Source organism: Pseudonaja textilis, chromosome 2 (genome assembly GCF_049901715.1).
Source record: "Pseudonaja textilis isolate UNSWEBS1 chromosome 2, rPseTex1.2, whole genome shotgun sequence".
NCBI classification, from domain to species: domain Eukaryota; kingdom Metazoa; phylum Chordata; class Lepidosauria; order Squamata; family Elapidae; genus Pseudonaja; species Pseudonaja textilis.
The window spans coordinates 164,524,183-164,541,669 of record NC_141991.1 but is presented as its reverse complement, the minus strand read 5'-3'; the positions used below and the strand labels follow the sequence as shown (position 1 = coordinate 164,541,669).

The window sequence follows — 17,487 nt, the reverse complement described above, 5'->3', positions numbered from 1 at the left end:
AATTTAAAAGGGATATTGGTCTATAATTCTTTATTTGGTTGACATCTGCACCCTCTTTCAGAATCTATGTTATGTAAGCTTCCTTCCATGATTCTGGAATTTTTGCTTCCCGTAATACCTCATTTCAGACCTCTAATAGCATGTTCTCTAGTATAGCACCTATCTCTTTATATAATTCATTTGGTAACCTATCTGGCCCTGGTGTTTTGTTTCTTTTTTGTTTTTGAATTGCCGCCTTTAATTCATCTAAAGTTATCACTTTATTAAGCAGCTCTTTTTTATCATCCAATAAAGGGTACAAAATTCCTTCTTTCAAATATGCTTCTATTTTATTTAAGTCAACTTCCTCTTGTTTATAAGGATCCTCAAAATATTCTCTAGTGATTTCCTTTTTTTTCTCCAGGTCCGTCTCTATTATTCCATTTTTATCCTCTAATTGATATATCGTTCTTTTCTGGTTTTCTTTTCTTAATTTATACGCCAGCCACCTACCGGATTTATTTGCATGCTCAAAATAACTTTGCTTTGTATATAATAATTTTTTAATTAATTCCTCTTGGTCTAAAATATTCATTTCATGTTTAACTAGTGCTAATTCATGTCTAATTTGTCATCCCCGGGGGTTTCCATTTGCTTATTTTCCATTTTCTCTATTCTTTTTATTAGAGCTTTCTGCTTTCCCTCTCTTTCCTTATTTCTATTTGCTGTAAAAGCTATCGATATTCCCCTTAAATATCCATAGATTCTGCAATGAGATATCCTGTTTCTTATTAAATTTTAAAAAAACTGGTCAATTCTTCCCTAACTTTTTGAATATATTCTTCCTCCTTCAATAGTTGTGAATTGAGTGTCCAGCTACCATTTTTATAGAGACTATTTTTCTATATTATCTGTACTGGATTATGATCTGCCCACGTATTAGCCAAAATCTTTATATCCTGAATCTCCTTGCATAACTCACTATTTACCCAAGCCATATCTATCCTGGACCATGATTTGTGTCGGCTGGAGTAGAAAGTGAGTAGAAATATTCCTGGGTTTCTCTTCCTCCGCACATCCACAAGTTCTAATTCTTCAACCATCTCTAGAAATTTCTTAGGCAATGTATTCCATTTCTTATATTGTCTTTGTTCACAGGCATAATCTTGGCTATTGTTTATTATTGCATTATAATCTCCTATGATACAAATTCTTGAGTTACCAAATTCTAGTAATTTCTCATAAAATTTTGTAAAATTGACTTTGATTTTTATTGGGGGCATATATCCCCACTAATAATGTCTTTTTATTTTGTATTACCAACTCTACCATTACTATTCTTCCCAATTCATTGTTATAAATCAATTTTTAGTCTATGTCCTCTTTTATATATAGTAGTACTCTTTTTTTCTCTTCCGCCAACGCTGAATACATTTTCCCCAGTTTTTTATTCACTAAATATCCTTGGTCATGTGTCTTAATATGAACCTCTTGAATACAAATCATATCAGCTCTTTGTTTTTCTAACTTAAAAATACTCTTTTTCCTCTTAACTGGATCATTTAACCCATTAATATTTATAGATACTCATTCCTTTATCCATTTCCGTTAAGATAGTTGTTGAGGGCTTCCTGATGAATTTATAGTGGGTAATCTCATGTTTTAGAATCCTAGAAGTATCACTATACCTTAGTAAAATCATCAACTTAACTTCTGTATCTCATGTGCTCCTGTATATGCCTCTCATCTGACCTCAGCAATGTTCTTAATTCTCAAAAGTATGAAGATTTTGTAAAATTCTGTCAAACAACATGATTCCTCAGGCAAAATCTTTTTGTATGTTTGCTCCAAGGTAAACCACACATGATTCAATGGAATTTCTTTGAAATGGATTTAGAGAGAATTTCCACCTTAAATATAGTTATTTAATAACTGTGCATATGATCGGAGGGACGGTAGAAAATTGGTATCCCTGGGCAGCATTAACTTTTCAGATCAAAGGGAAAACAAAGGATTTTAGGTTATGTTTCTAGCTAGGCCTGGATTAAAAGCACCATAAAGAACAAGTATTTGTAGATGGGAATATGCTATATTTGGAAAAGCTATTTGTCTTGAAATGTACAGCCTTGCATTATCAATTTGGGAAATCATTTTAAGAGTTACGTTAATTTTTTGTGCTAACAGTCTGTTTGAATATGCTGTAACTTGAAGGTTGCATTCTTACATGCATAGTCCACTGGGACTTTCCCAATTTATTTTAAACCTAAACTTATTTCCAAATGTGTGTTTACAGGATTAACCCAGTTTTAAAATACCCATTAAAAATCAGTGATATTGAGGACTGATTTCCATAGCCTGATGCTCTCAGATGTGTTGTCTTTTGATTTCCCAAATTCCTAGACAGAATGGCATTTGAGCACATCAATTGGTAATTATGAGAGTTGCAGTCCAGTACCTGTAGGGATCATGGTTGTAATTAATTGCCATAGCTATATGAAAAATAAGAGATTCAGTCAATCAAAATAAGTAATTTGTGTTGGAAAGATTTACCTGAACATAAGAAAAAGAGGTAAGAATTTATTCCAAAATCTGGGCAATCTTTGCTCACAAGGTTATATATTAGGCTTATATGCTGTTCCAAGACTCAGCATGTTAAACCTCTAAACCATGGCAGTCAAACCCACGGCCTTTGGGCCAGATGCGTTACATGCTGGCCCCAGCCAGGCCCAGTTTAGCGAAGGAGGGAAAAGTCCCAATATATCATATGACACCACTGTGATACCGTGAGTTTGACACCCCTGCTCTAAACAATAGTAACTTGAAAAGAAATATACAACAATGTCAAAATTATTTAGCTATTGGGGAAAGCATAATGGGTGTAAAGTTTTATTCTTCGGGAGGGGAACAAATATGTCCCCACATACCGAAATGTTGCTGAGATAACTAAAATTACAATAATTCTGTAACTGTTTTACAAAGAGCATGCCTATTGGATATCTAGAGGAATGCTATTCCAGAGAAAGGGGGCAGCAACTGAGAAGGCCCAACAACTCTGGGCTACCTGCAGATGGCATTCCAGGTGATTGTGGGGGAGGAGATTTCTCTTTCAGTTCTGAAAGGTTAACAGGTCTCTGAGAGAGGATGGTCTTGCAGATATCTAGATCTTGATTGAGCTTATGTAGTGTTGAGCTTGAATATTCGATTCAGTCTGATTTTTTTAATAGCTGCTGCTTCTGTTCTTTCAAAGGCAGAGAAGGTATCTTCTGGTGGCCAAAAAGATATAATTCTCTACCCTCCTGGGAAAATTCATCATCCGGGAAAGGGTATTTCAAGCCAAGAAAGAAATCCTCAGCCTCCTTTAATAAAACAGAGTGTGGAAACTAAAATTGCTACCGTTCATGGGGACTTCAAGCAAAATATCGCAGACATCTTGACAAAATATTCCAATGGTCTTTGGGCTAATGCACTCCCAAAAGTATATGAAGACACATACAAAGCAGCGTTGCCTCAGAATCTTTTGGACAACCTTGATTTGCTTTCAGATATATGTACAATCAGTTACATTTCCGAAAATCCGAAAAAGGCAATTCTGTATGCAAACCCAAAACAGCACCTGGGGAAGGACCTGAATATTATTGCTAAGAACTCCACGTGTGAAGGCATGAAGAAACCAGCTGAGCACCAGTCTACTAAAGCAAAGCAGGACTCCCAAGGGGATGATTTTGAACACGTTCCCGTGCCTCCTTTAATTATCCCAGAAGAAGTATCACCATCTGTGTTGGTAGTGGACCTGTATTCCACAAATGACGTCATTGTTAGGTATGTTTATAAACCTCTCTTTCACATTTCTCTGGTGCATGGAGTTGTTTAAAATCACAGATAAGAATAGGAAAAAAACAATTCCTTCAGAACACTTCCAATGGGCATATACTGTTGTGTATTGCCTCTGTTTATTGAAAGTTCTTTATTCCAACAGATTCTTTCTTTGGATGTTAGAAGGGATTTTCACAACATCCTGGAATTCTCCGCACACACCCCACCCAATTCCTAAATCTGTTCCATTGTGTGGGAGGTCCTTTGGAATAGCTTGGGAGATAGTGGAAAAAGAATGCAAATGGAAATCTAGCATTTCCATGAATGAGTAACAGTTTGGTGTAGTGGTTAAAGTGCTGGTCAGAGACCAGGAGACTGTGAGGTCTAGTCCAGCCATAGATAGACATGAAAGCCTGCTGGGTGACTTTGGGCCAGTCATGCATTCTCAGCCCAGCCCACTTCCCAGGGTTGTTGTGAACAAACAAGGACAGAGGAGTATTAGATACATTTGCTACCTTGAGTTATTTATATAAAAAGTGGAATACAAATCTAATAATTTTTTGTAGTAGCAGGAAAAATTTGCGATATTATAAAGTATATAAAGAGAAATATACTTATTGAGCAGTAATATATGTTTTACTATACAGTACATAAACTTAAATGTTTCATTTGGCCATCATAAATCCCCAAATCTGAAAATAATAATTACATATTGGTCCATAGATTATCTAAATGCTGTGACATTTTAAAAACTGACAACAAAGCAAAATAAATAAAACCCCCAAGCTTTGTCACCAGGCTGCCACAATTTCAGCATAGAATCAAAGTGCAACAGATTGAATGCTTCCTCTATGTCTATGGATCCATCTGTCAGCACTTCTCGCTGCCTATCCTGTCAAACTCCCTTTGTTTTCCTTTTTGGAAATGTACTCATGGTTTACTCCTTTTGTAACTCTGATTCAATTACACCTCTCTCTCCAAGTCATGTATATAATTCGTCTTTGGGTTCTGTGCTATTTTGATGCTGTTTTTTTGCTTCATTGGTAAACTGCTTTCATAAGTAGCTGTACATCTGAAGCTGTAAATCTTTCTTCCATTGCTAAGATATTTTTTCCAGTTCCCTAATCATTATAGCAAGCATCAGTGTAGTAAGGTGCATTTGGTGAAATGGGTGGTTATTTAAATTTGATTAATACACACATACATACAAACAAGGTCTTCGCTTCAAGTAACATCTAAATATGAATTCCAATTAGATGCATTAGTTACCTCTTTTTTGGCAAGTAGTGTTAAAAGTTCACGCAACCACTTTTTTCTGTAGGATAAGTTAACTTAAATAAGTTAGATTTAAATGACTCACTGTTTCTCTGAATGCTCTACTCTCTTACACCTCTGCTGAAATCTCTGCCATTTTATTTCTAATTTCTGGCAGCAGATTACACTATGTAGTTTTCGTAAGTTACTTTCTCTATGGTCAAAAGACTTGAATAACCAAGAACTCTATTAAGTACTAAAAGCACTGTATATAAAATACAATTTGTATTTTTATTAATCTTAAACTCTGAATTGGATTAAAAGAGAATAAGAAAATGAAGGTATTGTTTGTTTTAAATATATTTTGGGATCAGAGACTGTTTTAATTTAAAAATGAATACATTTAAGAACTCGTATAATAAAAAGCGAGTAAGTAAACATATTCGAAAGTCCAGTTACATTAACTTGAGAATACAGGTAGTCCTCAACATACAACCACAATCGGGACCAGAATTTCTACTAAACAAAGCAGTTGTTAAGTGAGTCATGCCCAATTTCACAACAGTTTTGCCACAGTTGTTTAGTGAATCATTGTAGTTGTTAAGTGAATCACGCAGTCATTCAGCAAATCCAGCTTCCCCCATTGACTTTGCTTGTTTGGACCCGGAGACCCTGCAACCATTCTAAATATGTCAAACACTCACATGTTGTTCATGTGACTTGTGGAGAAGCTGTGACCGTCATAAGTCACTTTCTTCAGTGCCAGTGTAAAACCTTGGTTACTAAATGATGGTTGTAAGTCAAAGACTACCTGTGTTAACAGTTCAGCTACTCCAATTGTTCATACTTAACTGATTTATACTAAGTTGTGTCCAACTGAAATCCATAGGTATGTAGGCGCAAACTATTCGGGTGCCCAGGAATCCATGGAAGAAGAGATGAAAGATTGGTACAGTCGGAATGCCTCAGTTTCGCAAATCCAGTCTCCTAAGGTTGGACAACTTGTTGCTGCACTTGCAGAAGAAGATGCTTGGCTGCGAGCAAAGATTATTTCAACAGAGGGCAATAGGATAAAGGCAAGCGCAAAAAGTATCTGTACTGAAAATTATATAAAAAATGGATACTGGTCCCAAATTCCATTCTAATCAGTTCTTTTATTGTTATAGCCCCCATCGGTATTTCTGACTGTATGGTTAAAAATATCCAATGAAAGAATTTGATAAAATTTCTGTTAAGGCCAAAAGGGAATTAAGTCAGCCATAGGTAATAGCAATAGAACTGTTTGTCCCTGCCTTCCTGCTAAAATCCTTGCTTCTAAAATAGTACTGAGATTTTGTCTTTTACTACTTATACCAGTATCCCACCTGTGGGGAAATTGTAATTCTTGGGATGTGGGTTTTTTATTCATTACACTTATATGCTGTCTTGCATTCCGAACCTGAAGGTGGGTATCTTCTCTTTTTGCCCCACAACACCTGGATAAAGTTGGTCTGAGAATATGATTGGGCCACAGTCCTCCAGTGAGTTTCCATGGTTGGAACTTTCCAGTTCTAGTCCATTACCTTCACCACTACATCTCTCTCTCTCTCTCTCATTACAGTTCCCATCAGATCCTGCCAGTGTGGCTTCTACATATTGAGAACTGCACTTAGCAGTTTTCCTAATATGCCAACAAATACTAACCAGTCCCTTTCTCCTGATTGAAGGTGGAGGTAAACATATAGGAAAGCACAAGTAAAATAAATCTAGATGTCCTTGTTTCTGTGTGGTCCTTGGGAGAGAAAGATCAGGAATAAGGAAGAAAGGGAAACGAGTTATAATGGCCTTCAATCCCTATTGTACTTAAAATCTCTTGCCCACAAATAGAATATTTTAAAACTTTCTTGCAAATAGAAATAATTATCTATATGAATAACTTGGTTACATATCTTATGGCTTAATATTTCCAGTGGCATGGATTGGTCTCAGAATGGTGTCAAGTATATTTAAGAATTACTACACTTCAAAAAAAATCCCTGAATATTCCAATTTTTTTGGATGGAAAGAAGGCTATGGAAACTTCAAGACAAATAAAAACCCCTCTCCTGAAAACTTTGAGGCCTTTTATTTAATAGCTTCTCATGTTTGTAAAGCATACGCTTGCAGCTTGAACAGCCAGTTTGGTGTGCTGGCTGAGGATAATGGGAGTTGTAGCCACATTTGAAAGGCAAATTCCAGGGAAAGTGCAAAGAACTGTATTGTGACTAATTAAGATTCCTGGTTATCTCTTACTTTGTTGTGTTTCTAGGTATGCTACATCGATTATGGTTTTAATGAAATCATTGAAAATTCCAGAGTGTACAAATTAGCCAAGCAGTTCTATAGATTGCCATTCCAAGCTTCCAAATGTAAACTAGCTGGTAAGATATGCCTTTTTCTTTTCCGTAGATACAAATGCTGTTTGTATAGCATCCTATTAACAAATGGGAGAAAGAGATTATAGACTATATTAATCCAGCAGGCTTGGAAGATAGTATTTGGCAAGGCCATTTTGTACTCTTAGATTTGACACAATGAGTGGGCTGACCTTATGACTAGTTTTCTCTGAAATGAATGAGAGATCAAGACAGACCTCTTTTTGCAATTATATTTATTTAAAAAACTGTATAATAAAAGCATTCATCTGGGCTAAAAAGGTTTTTGTTTGATAATGTGTTTAAAACCTTTCAGAATTTCATGTTACCTTAGTAGGCAACCATGCCAGCACATTCATTTTGCACATAAGAAAATAGCAGAGCCATTGTTCCCAGCTGACACGAGTTAGAATTTGACTTGGATACTTTTCATGATATTGGTGACATTCTATATAGTATGAATGTTGGTTAGTATCTGAATTGGTAATAGGCTGTCCATTTGCTGATCCCTTTTGATTAGAAAAATAGTTGAATAATGTTTGCAAGCAGTTTAGACAAATTACAATCCTAGAATGAAATAAAATTCATTTCATGATCCTTATGACAGTTCAATTTTATAGAAACCCCATTGATGTTTAATAAATATAAAGATTTGTGTACACTGTGGTAGAATTCCCTATAAAGTAAATTTGGTTTCTTTAACTATGTTGTATTCTAAGTTCCACATAGTTTTTATGATTCTTTCACCATTCAAGGAGGAAATAAAAATTTCAGACGTTTTAGAAGCCTATGATTTTACTCGCTTTTCTAATTTTTAGATTTCAGATGGTATTGATCTTGCCTTTACTACACTGGGAACTCCAAGCTTTCATAATATTTATAGCACTTCCCTTTAAAAAAAAAGAAAGCACAATAAGTGGCCAGAAGAAAAAAATAGAGAGGAATTCTATTTCAATGTTGTAATACAATCCTTAGGCTGAGCATTGACAGTCCTAAAACCATTTTGAAACACAAAAGCTCTAGTTTGTTTTGTAATGGCTATTATATATTTTGATTATCTTAACATAGGTTTAGAGGCCTTCGATGATGATCCAATCTTGGTAAAAATGGTAGAATCTCAAACTTGTGGCAAGATATTTGCTGTTGAAATACTAGAAAAAAGTGATGTTCCCCGTATTATTCTATATGATACATCAGGAGATGATGATATCAACATTAATGCAACTTGTCTGAAGGTACTGCGGGATAAATCACTTGAACTCCATCTTCAGGTACTGACTGTCTTCACCTCTTTATAACACTTAAATAAAACAAGTTTTAACTTGTAGAGGCATTCAATGTCTTAAGTACTTTTCATCGTAGGTAGATGCACTGTATACAGATGTCCGGGTAACTAATGTTTGCTCAGATGGAACTTTATATTGTCAAGTGCCATCAAAGGGCCTGACCAGACTCCTTGAAATTTCACAGAAACTGGAAAACTATTTTCACCATAGGGTGAGTCTACCTTTAACATTGGCTTTTGTCTTAAAAGATTTCCAGGGCAGTTGCTAGTAATTCCCTTATAAACAAGTAAAGAATTTCAAAGCTATTGATCACCCATTTTTGCAGACTAGTGTAGAGTACGTATTTCTTTGCACGCGCACACAGACACACACAGACACACACACACTATCTCGCTAGGTTTGCAATGCTAAAAATAAATGCCCCATACTGAAGGAAGCCTGAATATTTGTTTAATATAGAAATCCTTTGATCTTTGAATATTGTGAGACTGTGGCTGCTTAATGTTTTTGCATTGAAGTAGTATTACATTCAACATTCATTTTGGATGGTTAATAATGTTAATTAATTACAAGTAAATACTAAGGGTGTGAGCAATTTATGTAAGCACTATGAATTCATCTTACATTTCATGGTAACCACTATCATCACATAATCTGATTTCAACTCTATTCCAGCAGGCAACAGGATATTCTATATCACTACCTTTTTGTGGCATGATCTGCTTGCTTAACTATAAAGGAAAATGGGCTAGAGTGGAGGTAAGTAATATAATACTGACAAAGCATATAAGAAAAACTTTTTTCTAAAAATTGGAGGTTTTATGCTCTGATATCTTCTAAGTGGGTAGCTTAACTGAACATTGGCTTAAGAATAAGTGATGTTTCCTTACCTGCCTATAGGTTAAATTATACAGAGTAGAATCTTTATTGTCACTTTAAATGTATACTAATCAGCATATATTAAGATGAATACACACATAATGACACAAAGAAACATCACAGTCTAGTTTGGGTGTATACATATACATGGTGGGAAAAAAAGAATCCTGCGAGTTTACAAGATGGATGGCATAAGGAACGAAGCCGTTACAGAATCTAGTAGTCCTGCAAGAAATACTTCAAAACCTCCTCCCAGAGGGGAAGAACAGAAGCAAACTGTGAAATGTGTGTGCGGGGTCTCTAACAATATTTTAAAGTCTAAGCATATAGCGCTTATAAACAGTATCCTAAATAACAGGAAGCAAGCTTCCTATAATCTTCTTGGCTGTCCTTACCACTCTCTGTATGGACCTTTTATCTGAGGCACTGCTACCATGAAACCAAACAGTGATGCAATTAAAACGCTCTCAATCGTACATCTATAAAAAGGGGCCAGGACAGAAGGAGAAAGATAAGCTCTCCTCATCCAGTGCAGGAAATGCAAATGCTGGTTTGCATGCTTCACTAAAGATAACATATGAAGAGACCAAGTCAGATTGCTAGTTATCTGCATCACCAGATACGTAATACTACTGACCACCTCCACAGTTGCAGCCTTGATAACAAAGTGAAGTATGACTATGCAGGCTCTTTCTAAAATCAACCATGATCTTCTTTGCTTTGTTAACTATGTTCCTCTGAGGCAATTTGAGGTAGAACCAAATTCTGACATCATTGTGAGATGGAACATTGCTCCTTTTCTTGTATCAGTATAGAAACAAATAATAAAAGTTAGAAAATTCCTATCTTTTCCTTGGGAAGCAAACATGCTTCTAAACTACAGCTTCCCACACAGTCAAAAAAGACCAGCATAATTTGGCATCTTAATTAGTAACTGGGAGTTGCTGTTCAACATGTTGGAATGCCACTTAGTTCCAAAATCTAATTTAGGACAATTGTTTTGAGTCTCTGAAACGAATAATTAGGAAAGTGAAGGAGCAGCACACTGCCCTACAATTCAGATTGCTGTAGATGGGTCAATAGCTACAGTCAGTGGTTGGCAAGTTCTTCATTGTCTGACGGCTTAAATGACAGTTCCAGCCATAAGCATTATTAGTGATTTATAAAGCTTATGCAACTTATCTTTCTATATGTTAAATAGTCTGCTATTTTGATATTACTCCCACCCTGTCTCAGATAATAAGTGTTCACAGTAGCCGGACTCTTGATGTTCGATTTATGGATACCGGAACAGTGGCATCTGTAAAAGTGTTGGAGCTGATAGAGATTCCCTCAATATTCCTGCGAGAAATCATCGCAATACCACCTCAGGTATGAGAATCTCTTTACTAATTCTCAAGAGACCCAAAGGTGCTTTTTCAAGAGGCAACTGGACTTTCTTGTTTTTCTTTGAAGATGCTTTGCTTGTTATCCAAGAAGCTTCTTCAGCTCTGACTGGATGGTGGGGAATGGAAGGATTTATATTCCTTGCAGACAGCTGGTCATTTGCATTATTTTAGAGCTGAGGTGGCACAGTGATTAGAAAGCAGTACTGCAGCTAATTCTGCTAACTTCCAGCTGCCAGCAGTTTGGCAGTTGGGTCTCACTGGCTCAAGGCTGACTCAGCCTTCCATCCTTCCAAGGTTGATAAAACGAGGACCCAGTTTGTTGGGGAGAATCTGTAAACTGCTTAGAGAGGGTTGAAAAGCACCGTGAAGCTAAGTGCTATTGCAATTGCTATTTAGAAAGTTGCTGAGGCAACTTGGGGGTTTGTCTATGTCCTCAGGGTCACCTGAGTAATGCAAATGGGTGTGGAGCCGCCTTGGAACAACACAGTCCTTTCAGCCATTCCAAGCTGATAAGAAATGAAATGTGTTCAAAGAAAAAGCAAGAAAGACTAGTTGGCTCTTGAAAGGGCATCTTTGGGACAACCATGACTTGGGTGACTGAGACATTCCTCATGAGAGTTTCAAGCAGCTTAACCGAGAATGAATCTTGCTGTAATGTGTAACTTGAATGCTATTGCAACTTTATATTATTTAGGCAATAAAATGCTGCTTGGCTGATCTTCCACTTAATATTAGCATGTGGACCCCAGATGCTGTACTTTGGCTGAGAGATACCGTATTGAACTGTCCTGACTGCAGCATGAAGGTAAATGATACAGAAGTAAAATAACAATAGAAAAGCAATGAAACAATAACAATAAACAATGAAAATACAGTAATTAAATGTTTTAATATGTAATTAGTATTTTAAGTAGAATTTTATTGTTTTGGTATATACTTCGGTATTTTATCATCACATTTTATTTATCTAAATATATTAATATAATAACCTACTAAAGTCTTATTCAGTAGTATAGTTTTGTACTTACTTAACAGTTAAGCATTTTTGCAATTACTGCTGCCTTGCATTGGTTAATAAGGTCTGGTACTCCAGTTCATGGTTGTGTTTCTTTTATCTTTTCTTGTTCATCTCTCCTTTTTCCAAGTTGATCTCCTAACTTTTATCCTATTCATCTTTTCCCTGTAATATTATTGCTGAATTGTACCTACATCTCTTCATTGACCATAACAAAAGATTTGATTTGTCATTCTCAATGCTGCAAAAAAAAAACACTAATATTGCAAGTCATCCAAGAGGGAGGATTGCATATCTATTATTTCTGTTTATCCTCAGGTTTTAAAATTATTCAGTGAATTTCTTCTCAATGAAGCAAATGGGAAGGATTTAATATATGTACTTTTGGGGTATTCCAATTTAAAGAGGGGTGGGTTTCAGTGTAGTTTTGGCTTTTACCTATTAAATAAAGCCTCTCCAGATATATTTAAGAATTCAGAATATTGATATTATCTCTGATACAATTTACAGTCTGTAAAATCTTCCTGGCAAGAGGCATTTGCATTTAAATACCCTCTTACATATTGTAGCAGTGCTACCAAACATAATCACCAGAAGCATTGTGGGCATTATATGTATCTTAATATAAGCAACTTTGTGATTCGGTATAACACCACCACCATACTATTCTGTCAGGTGCAAACTATCAGAACAGTGCCGAGAATGGTTCAAATGGGTTTCTTTATTGTTAATCACCAGTTTACAAGAATCTCCCCTTGGAAATGGGAGATATACAAGGGACTGACCTCAAACATTACTTCCTTGAATGCACTCTAATCTGCAATATCTTTTAACCCCACCGTCCCTCAGGGTCTCCTCTCCTCCAGCCAATGGTTCTACCACATTTCATAACAGAATAACAGAATTGGAAGGAACCTTGAAAGTTGTTCTAGCCCTGCTCTAGCAGGAAACAGTATACCATTGCAGACAAAATGATTGTCCAATCTCATCTTTAAAATCTCCAATATTGGAGCATCCATAACTTCTGGAAGCAATTTGTTCCTTGCTTAATTGTTAACTTTTAACAATTTGAACAGTTTGAACAATTAACTTAATTGGTTAATTGTTCAAACTGTCAGGAAATTTCTCCTTAGTTATAGGTTGTTTCTCTCCTTGATTAGTTTCCATTCATTATTGCTTGTCTTGCCTTCAGGTGCTTTGGAAAATAGTTTGACCCCTTCTTCTTTATAATAGCCCCTTAGATATTGGAACACACCTAATATATCACCCCTCTTGAATTTGTTTATATGTTTATATGTTTACTTGATATTATCTTAATCACTTGTCAACATAATGCTGGTACAGCGTTTTTTGAATTAAAGCTCTCTATGCTATTGTTCTGATGAAGACATAATTTGTGGTCATTGCAATATTCTCCCTCTCTCTTTCTCAATAAGGTGGTTAAACTGGATAACCAAATTGCACACATCTATCTGTTTACACCAAAGAATTTTCCAGACCCTGATCGCAGTATAAATAGGCAGATCACCAGTGCTGACTTGTGGAAGCATCAGAAGGATGTTTTTCTGAGTGTCTCTCTCAGTAATCTCCCTGGAAGAAGGGAAACAGATTTACCAATGCTGTCAAGCTTAGGGCCCAAGCAGAGCTCTACAGATACAGTTCCTCATATTCTGGAATCCCGCAAGGTGGAAACCACTGTGAATATGCCACCAATCCTGCCACTTGTCCAATCCCGGGAACAGATGGATGTTTTTGTTGCGTTGGCATGCCACCCAGGTTACTTTATCCTCCAGTCCTGGCAAGAGATACACAAGTTAGAAATGCTGATGGAAGAGATGCTTCTGTATTATAACACAGCAGAAGATGGAGCTGTTTCTGTTGAAAAAAACAAAATCTATGCAGCCAAAGTGAAAAACAAGTAAGAACTTTTATAAGTACCCCATCCTATATTTGGGAATTGTATTCTGTTAACACAGTTTTAAATGAGGCTAATTTAGTCTCAAATCTATTTATTTCAATGGGACTGAGATTTGACATAGTTAGATTCAATTTTCTTGTCCTCAAAACGGTTAAAACAATTTTGATGACCAAGTCAAAGATTATCTATTCCAATACTTTCTCATCATCTTTCAAATGGGAGGCAATCTCCCTTCCCCTGCTGTTTGCTATAAATATTTACTGTAGTGTCTAGGATATTTCGCTTAAATTTGAAGATAAAATTTAAGATTATATATATTATTTTGTCATTACAGTAGTTTTCTTCTTCCTGTGTGCTTTGTGCTTTATTAACTAGTTGTCTTGGCTTTCTGCTTTTGTTTTTTAAAGATTCTGTAAGTTTTATAGAAAGAAAGAGGAATAAATACACAATAAGATACAGAATAAATACACAAAGAGCTGTGTACCTTTTGTGCAAATAGTTTGAGAAGATAGAGACATTCCTGAACTGAGGCATTGTTATTTGCTTTTTTGTTTTTATAAGTGATCTATCTTTCACTTTAAGTAAGAAAAGGGGAGAAAAGTTTTTCTTTTTTGCCAAATGGTCCAGTTCGGCAGCTCGAAGTGGAGAGTCACAGAGGAGTTTTTGATACATTAATACCTAAAAATTGCATTCTCAGAGGCATTAAGGCATGGTGTCAAGTCCACCCCTTACTTTCTATCAATCTATTTATTCCATTTTAGGTGAGTACAGCCATATCCTTTTTTTTTGCTTGTTTGTTTCTTAGATGGCACAGAGTGTTAATAAAAGGATTGTTGGCAAATGGACTGGTGACAGTGTATGAGCTGGACTATGGAAAACATGAGCTGATTTGCATCCAAAATATAAGACCCCTTGTGGATATGTTTAGAGAGCTGCCATTTCAGGCCATAACAGCCCAACTTGCAGGTATGTTGTTCTGATATATTAAAATAGTGACCACAAAAGTGAGAACATTGAACAAGACAGACAGACAGATGCATTTGAGGCCAGTTAATTTCATGAACTGATATTTTGCAAAAAAAATGAATCTTGATCATTGTGTCTTGTTCCTAAAAAACAATGTTCTAAGCTATTTTCCCATTTTCCTGAAAATATTTTTCAGTGGAATCTGCCAGATCTTGCTGCTTTCATTGAAATGACAAAAGCAACATTACAGTAACACCTTGCAAGCTCAACCCTTTTTATATGTGTATGTGACATTATGACTCTCATAAGGTTCGTCATTCTGACATATGCACATCATACATATGTGTACACACACACACACACACACACACACACACACATGCATGTATGTACATAGACCCTCACAAGATATATTGCTGTTCTTACGTACTTTACATAGTTAACAGTGGGCATTTTAAAATTGCATTATAATACCAATCTAAAATATACAGTACGGTATCTCATTATTGATTAATATTATTTCTTCAGTTTCTTGACCAAGTTAATTAACCATTATTGCACAAAAGTCAGAATAAAAGCCATAGTATTATGCAGGAAACCCAGTTTTCTGGCAAAGGTGTACTTCATGCTCCAAATTAAGGGCTTCAAAGCTCATTTAATGAGTATATGGATTAAAGTATTTCTAAAACTTATTGTAATGTTTTATGATTTTGTTTAATTTTCATTTTTGCTACTTTCCCTAGGAATAGAATGGCAGCAGTGGTCAGAGGAAGCTTCAATAGTCTTCCGAAACCATGTGGAGCAGAAACCCCTAGTGGCCCAAGTGGAAACAATTATCGAAGGGACTAATCCATGGGATCGGAAAGCAATTGTGTTTTTGGTGGACACATCACTACCAGAGAAAGATATATGGATTCATGACATTATGAATCAATTGTAATGGAGATTGCAAAGGCAATTTAAAACTTTAAAATACTAATAATTTAGCAAAATATAAAAAATATAAATATTAAAACAACTATCACTTAAATCAGTTTGCTTCTGATTCTGTTAACTTCTTATATTAGAACAATTTCTTTTTGCTTCAAATTAAAAATTGGTCTGCTAGTTAGAAACTTTTAAATATGTTGAACTTTTATTTAGCTCATGCAATTCGGTTAGATTGCAAACCAGATTATTAATCATAATCCATTGTATCTTCTGACTGTAGATTATGTGTCACTAAATCTAAGCTTTCACAAATGTACTTGACTGCTAATCTGGTTATGGGCATGTCAACGCTTCATGTGTTTTCTTGCACTATACATTATTTAAATGCAGACCAAAAGTATTTGTGTGTATATATGTGTGTGTGTGCATAGCAGCCTGTATTGTATATATATCCATAACTTTCATACTGTTGCATGTGGGTTCTATTCTTAACTATACTTTACCCATACACATATACACATAAAATACACATACAGAGGTTTTTGCATGACATACTTGATTTCTGTAATATTTGTTAGTATTCCTATGCTAATTAAAAGCTGAATCCTGTATCATAACTGCATTATACATAGAGCTCAGTAGGGCTAGGCACAGAATTAATTTGCTAAATTGAACATGAGCCCTTGCTTTGAGATCCAGTGGGATATGTACAAATATTTTTAACATTTTTGTAACCATTTGTGCCTCTAACCCATGAAACAGAAAATGGAAATTCTTGCAGCTATTATTGGGTTTGTATACTGAGCTACTGAAACTTCCATGCTAGCCAGTACTAGCCCATTCTAGATACAGGTACATATTATCAATATTTTTGTATTGTCCTTTCGCTACATTTCTGAAATAATTTACAAATAATGTCCATGATTATGAGAATGTAAAGCATAAAAATATGTAAGATCCTTTTTTTAAAAGTGAAAATTCATCCTGTTTTGGAGTATGTTAACACAAAGGGTAGGATGACATTAGCTTTCAAGTTTTGAGGAAGGTTCCTAATAGGGAGATATTTTCCTCTTTAAAAGGCTCCGGTTAAAATCATTGGGTGAGAATCTGAGGTTAGATAGATTCCTTACGGTGGAGTTTTGCTCCAACACATCAAGGCAAGTCCAGTCAGTCTGATATAGCAATTAAGGCATTAGACTACAAATTGGGAGACTTGGTCTTCTCTTGGTCCAAAGCGAGCTGGGTGACCTTAAGCCAGTCTCTCTCTCACAAGCCTAGGAAGCAGACAACGGCAGGATTCGCCTGGCAACAGGAATAAAAAAAGATTCAAAGGCGCACAGCTGAGGTCTTCCAGAAACTATATGAAAAATTAATCTTAGGCAATCTCAATTTCCTCACTAATGATTTATGGTGCTATCATCCAACCATTGCCAGATACAAATGTCACCTGGCCAGTCTTTACAATGGATGCACAGCACCATAACATACTGTTTAATACCATTCCCCACTGCTGACCAACTTTTTCATGATTAAATAGAAAAATTACAGTTAACGTTAAATATGCTGCTTCTGTTGAAAGATAACAGCTGATAAAGCCTAACAAATTTTGCACACCTCAGTTACATTTAGTTGATCTCAGAATAAGGAAAAAAAAATACTATTCTGC

The 17,487-nt window shown here is 35.7% G+C and overlaps 1 protein-coding gene across 4 annotated transcripts in view; it reads left to right on the top strand.

The window, feature by feature from the left end:
- TDRD7 (tudor domain containing 7) overlaps positions 1 to 16,133 on the top strand; it is a 55,752-nt gene extending 39,619 nt beyond the window's left edge. For 2 of the 4 annotated variants that reach the window (XM_026712699.2, XM_026712698.2), the window contains exons 7-17: positions 3,227 to 3,798; positions 5,936 to 6,122; positions 7,334 to 7,445; positions 8,508 to 8,710; positions 8,802 to 8,936; positions 9,401 to 9,484; positions 10,841 to 10,975; positions 11,687 to 11,797; positions 13,444 to 13,925; positions 14,731 to 14,891; positions 15,635 to 16,133. In XM_026712699.2, the coding sequence (XP_026568484.2) occupies positions 3,227 to 3,798; positions 5,936 to 6,122; positions 7,334 to 7,445; positions 8,508 to 8,710; positions 8,802 to 8,936; positions 9,401 to 9,484; positions 10,841 to 10,975; positions 11,687 to 11,797; positions 13,444 to 13,925; positions 14,731 to 14,891; positions 15,635 to 15,831 (2,379 nt within the window). In that variant the 3' untranslated portion in view covers positions 15,832 to 16,133. The remainder of the gene's footprint in view (positions 1 to 3,226; positions 3,799 to 5,935; positions 6,123 to 7,333; positions 7,446 to 8,507; positions 8,711 to 8,801; positions 8,937 to 9,400; positions 9,485 to 10,840; positions 10,976 to 11,686; positions 11,798 to 13,443; positions 13,926 to 14,730; positions 14,892 to 15,634) is intronic. The other 2 variants (XM_087926322.1, XM_026712700.2) reach the window with 1 other exon arrangement.
- Positions 16,134 to 17,487: the final 1,354 nt, after the last annotated feature.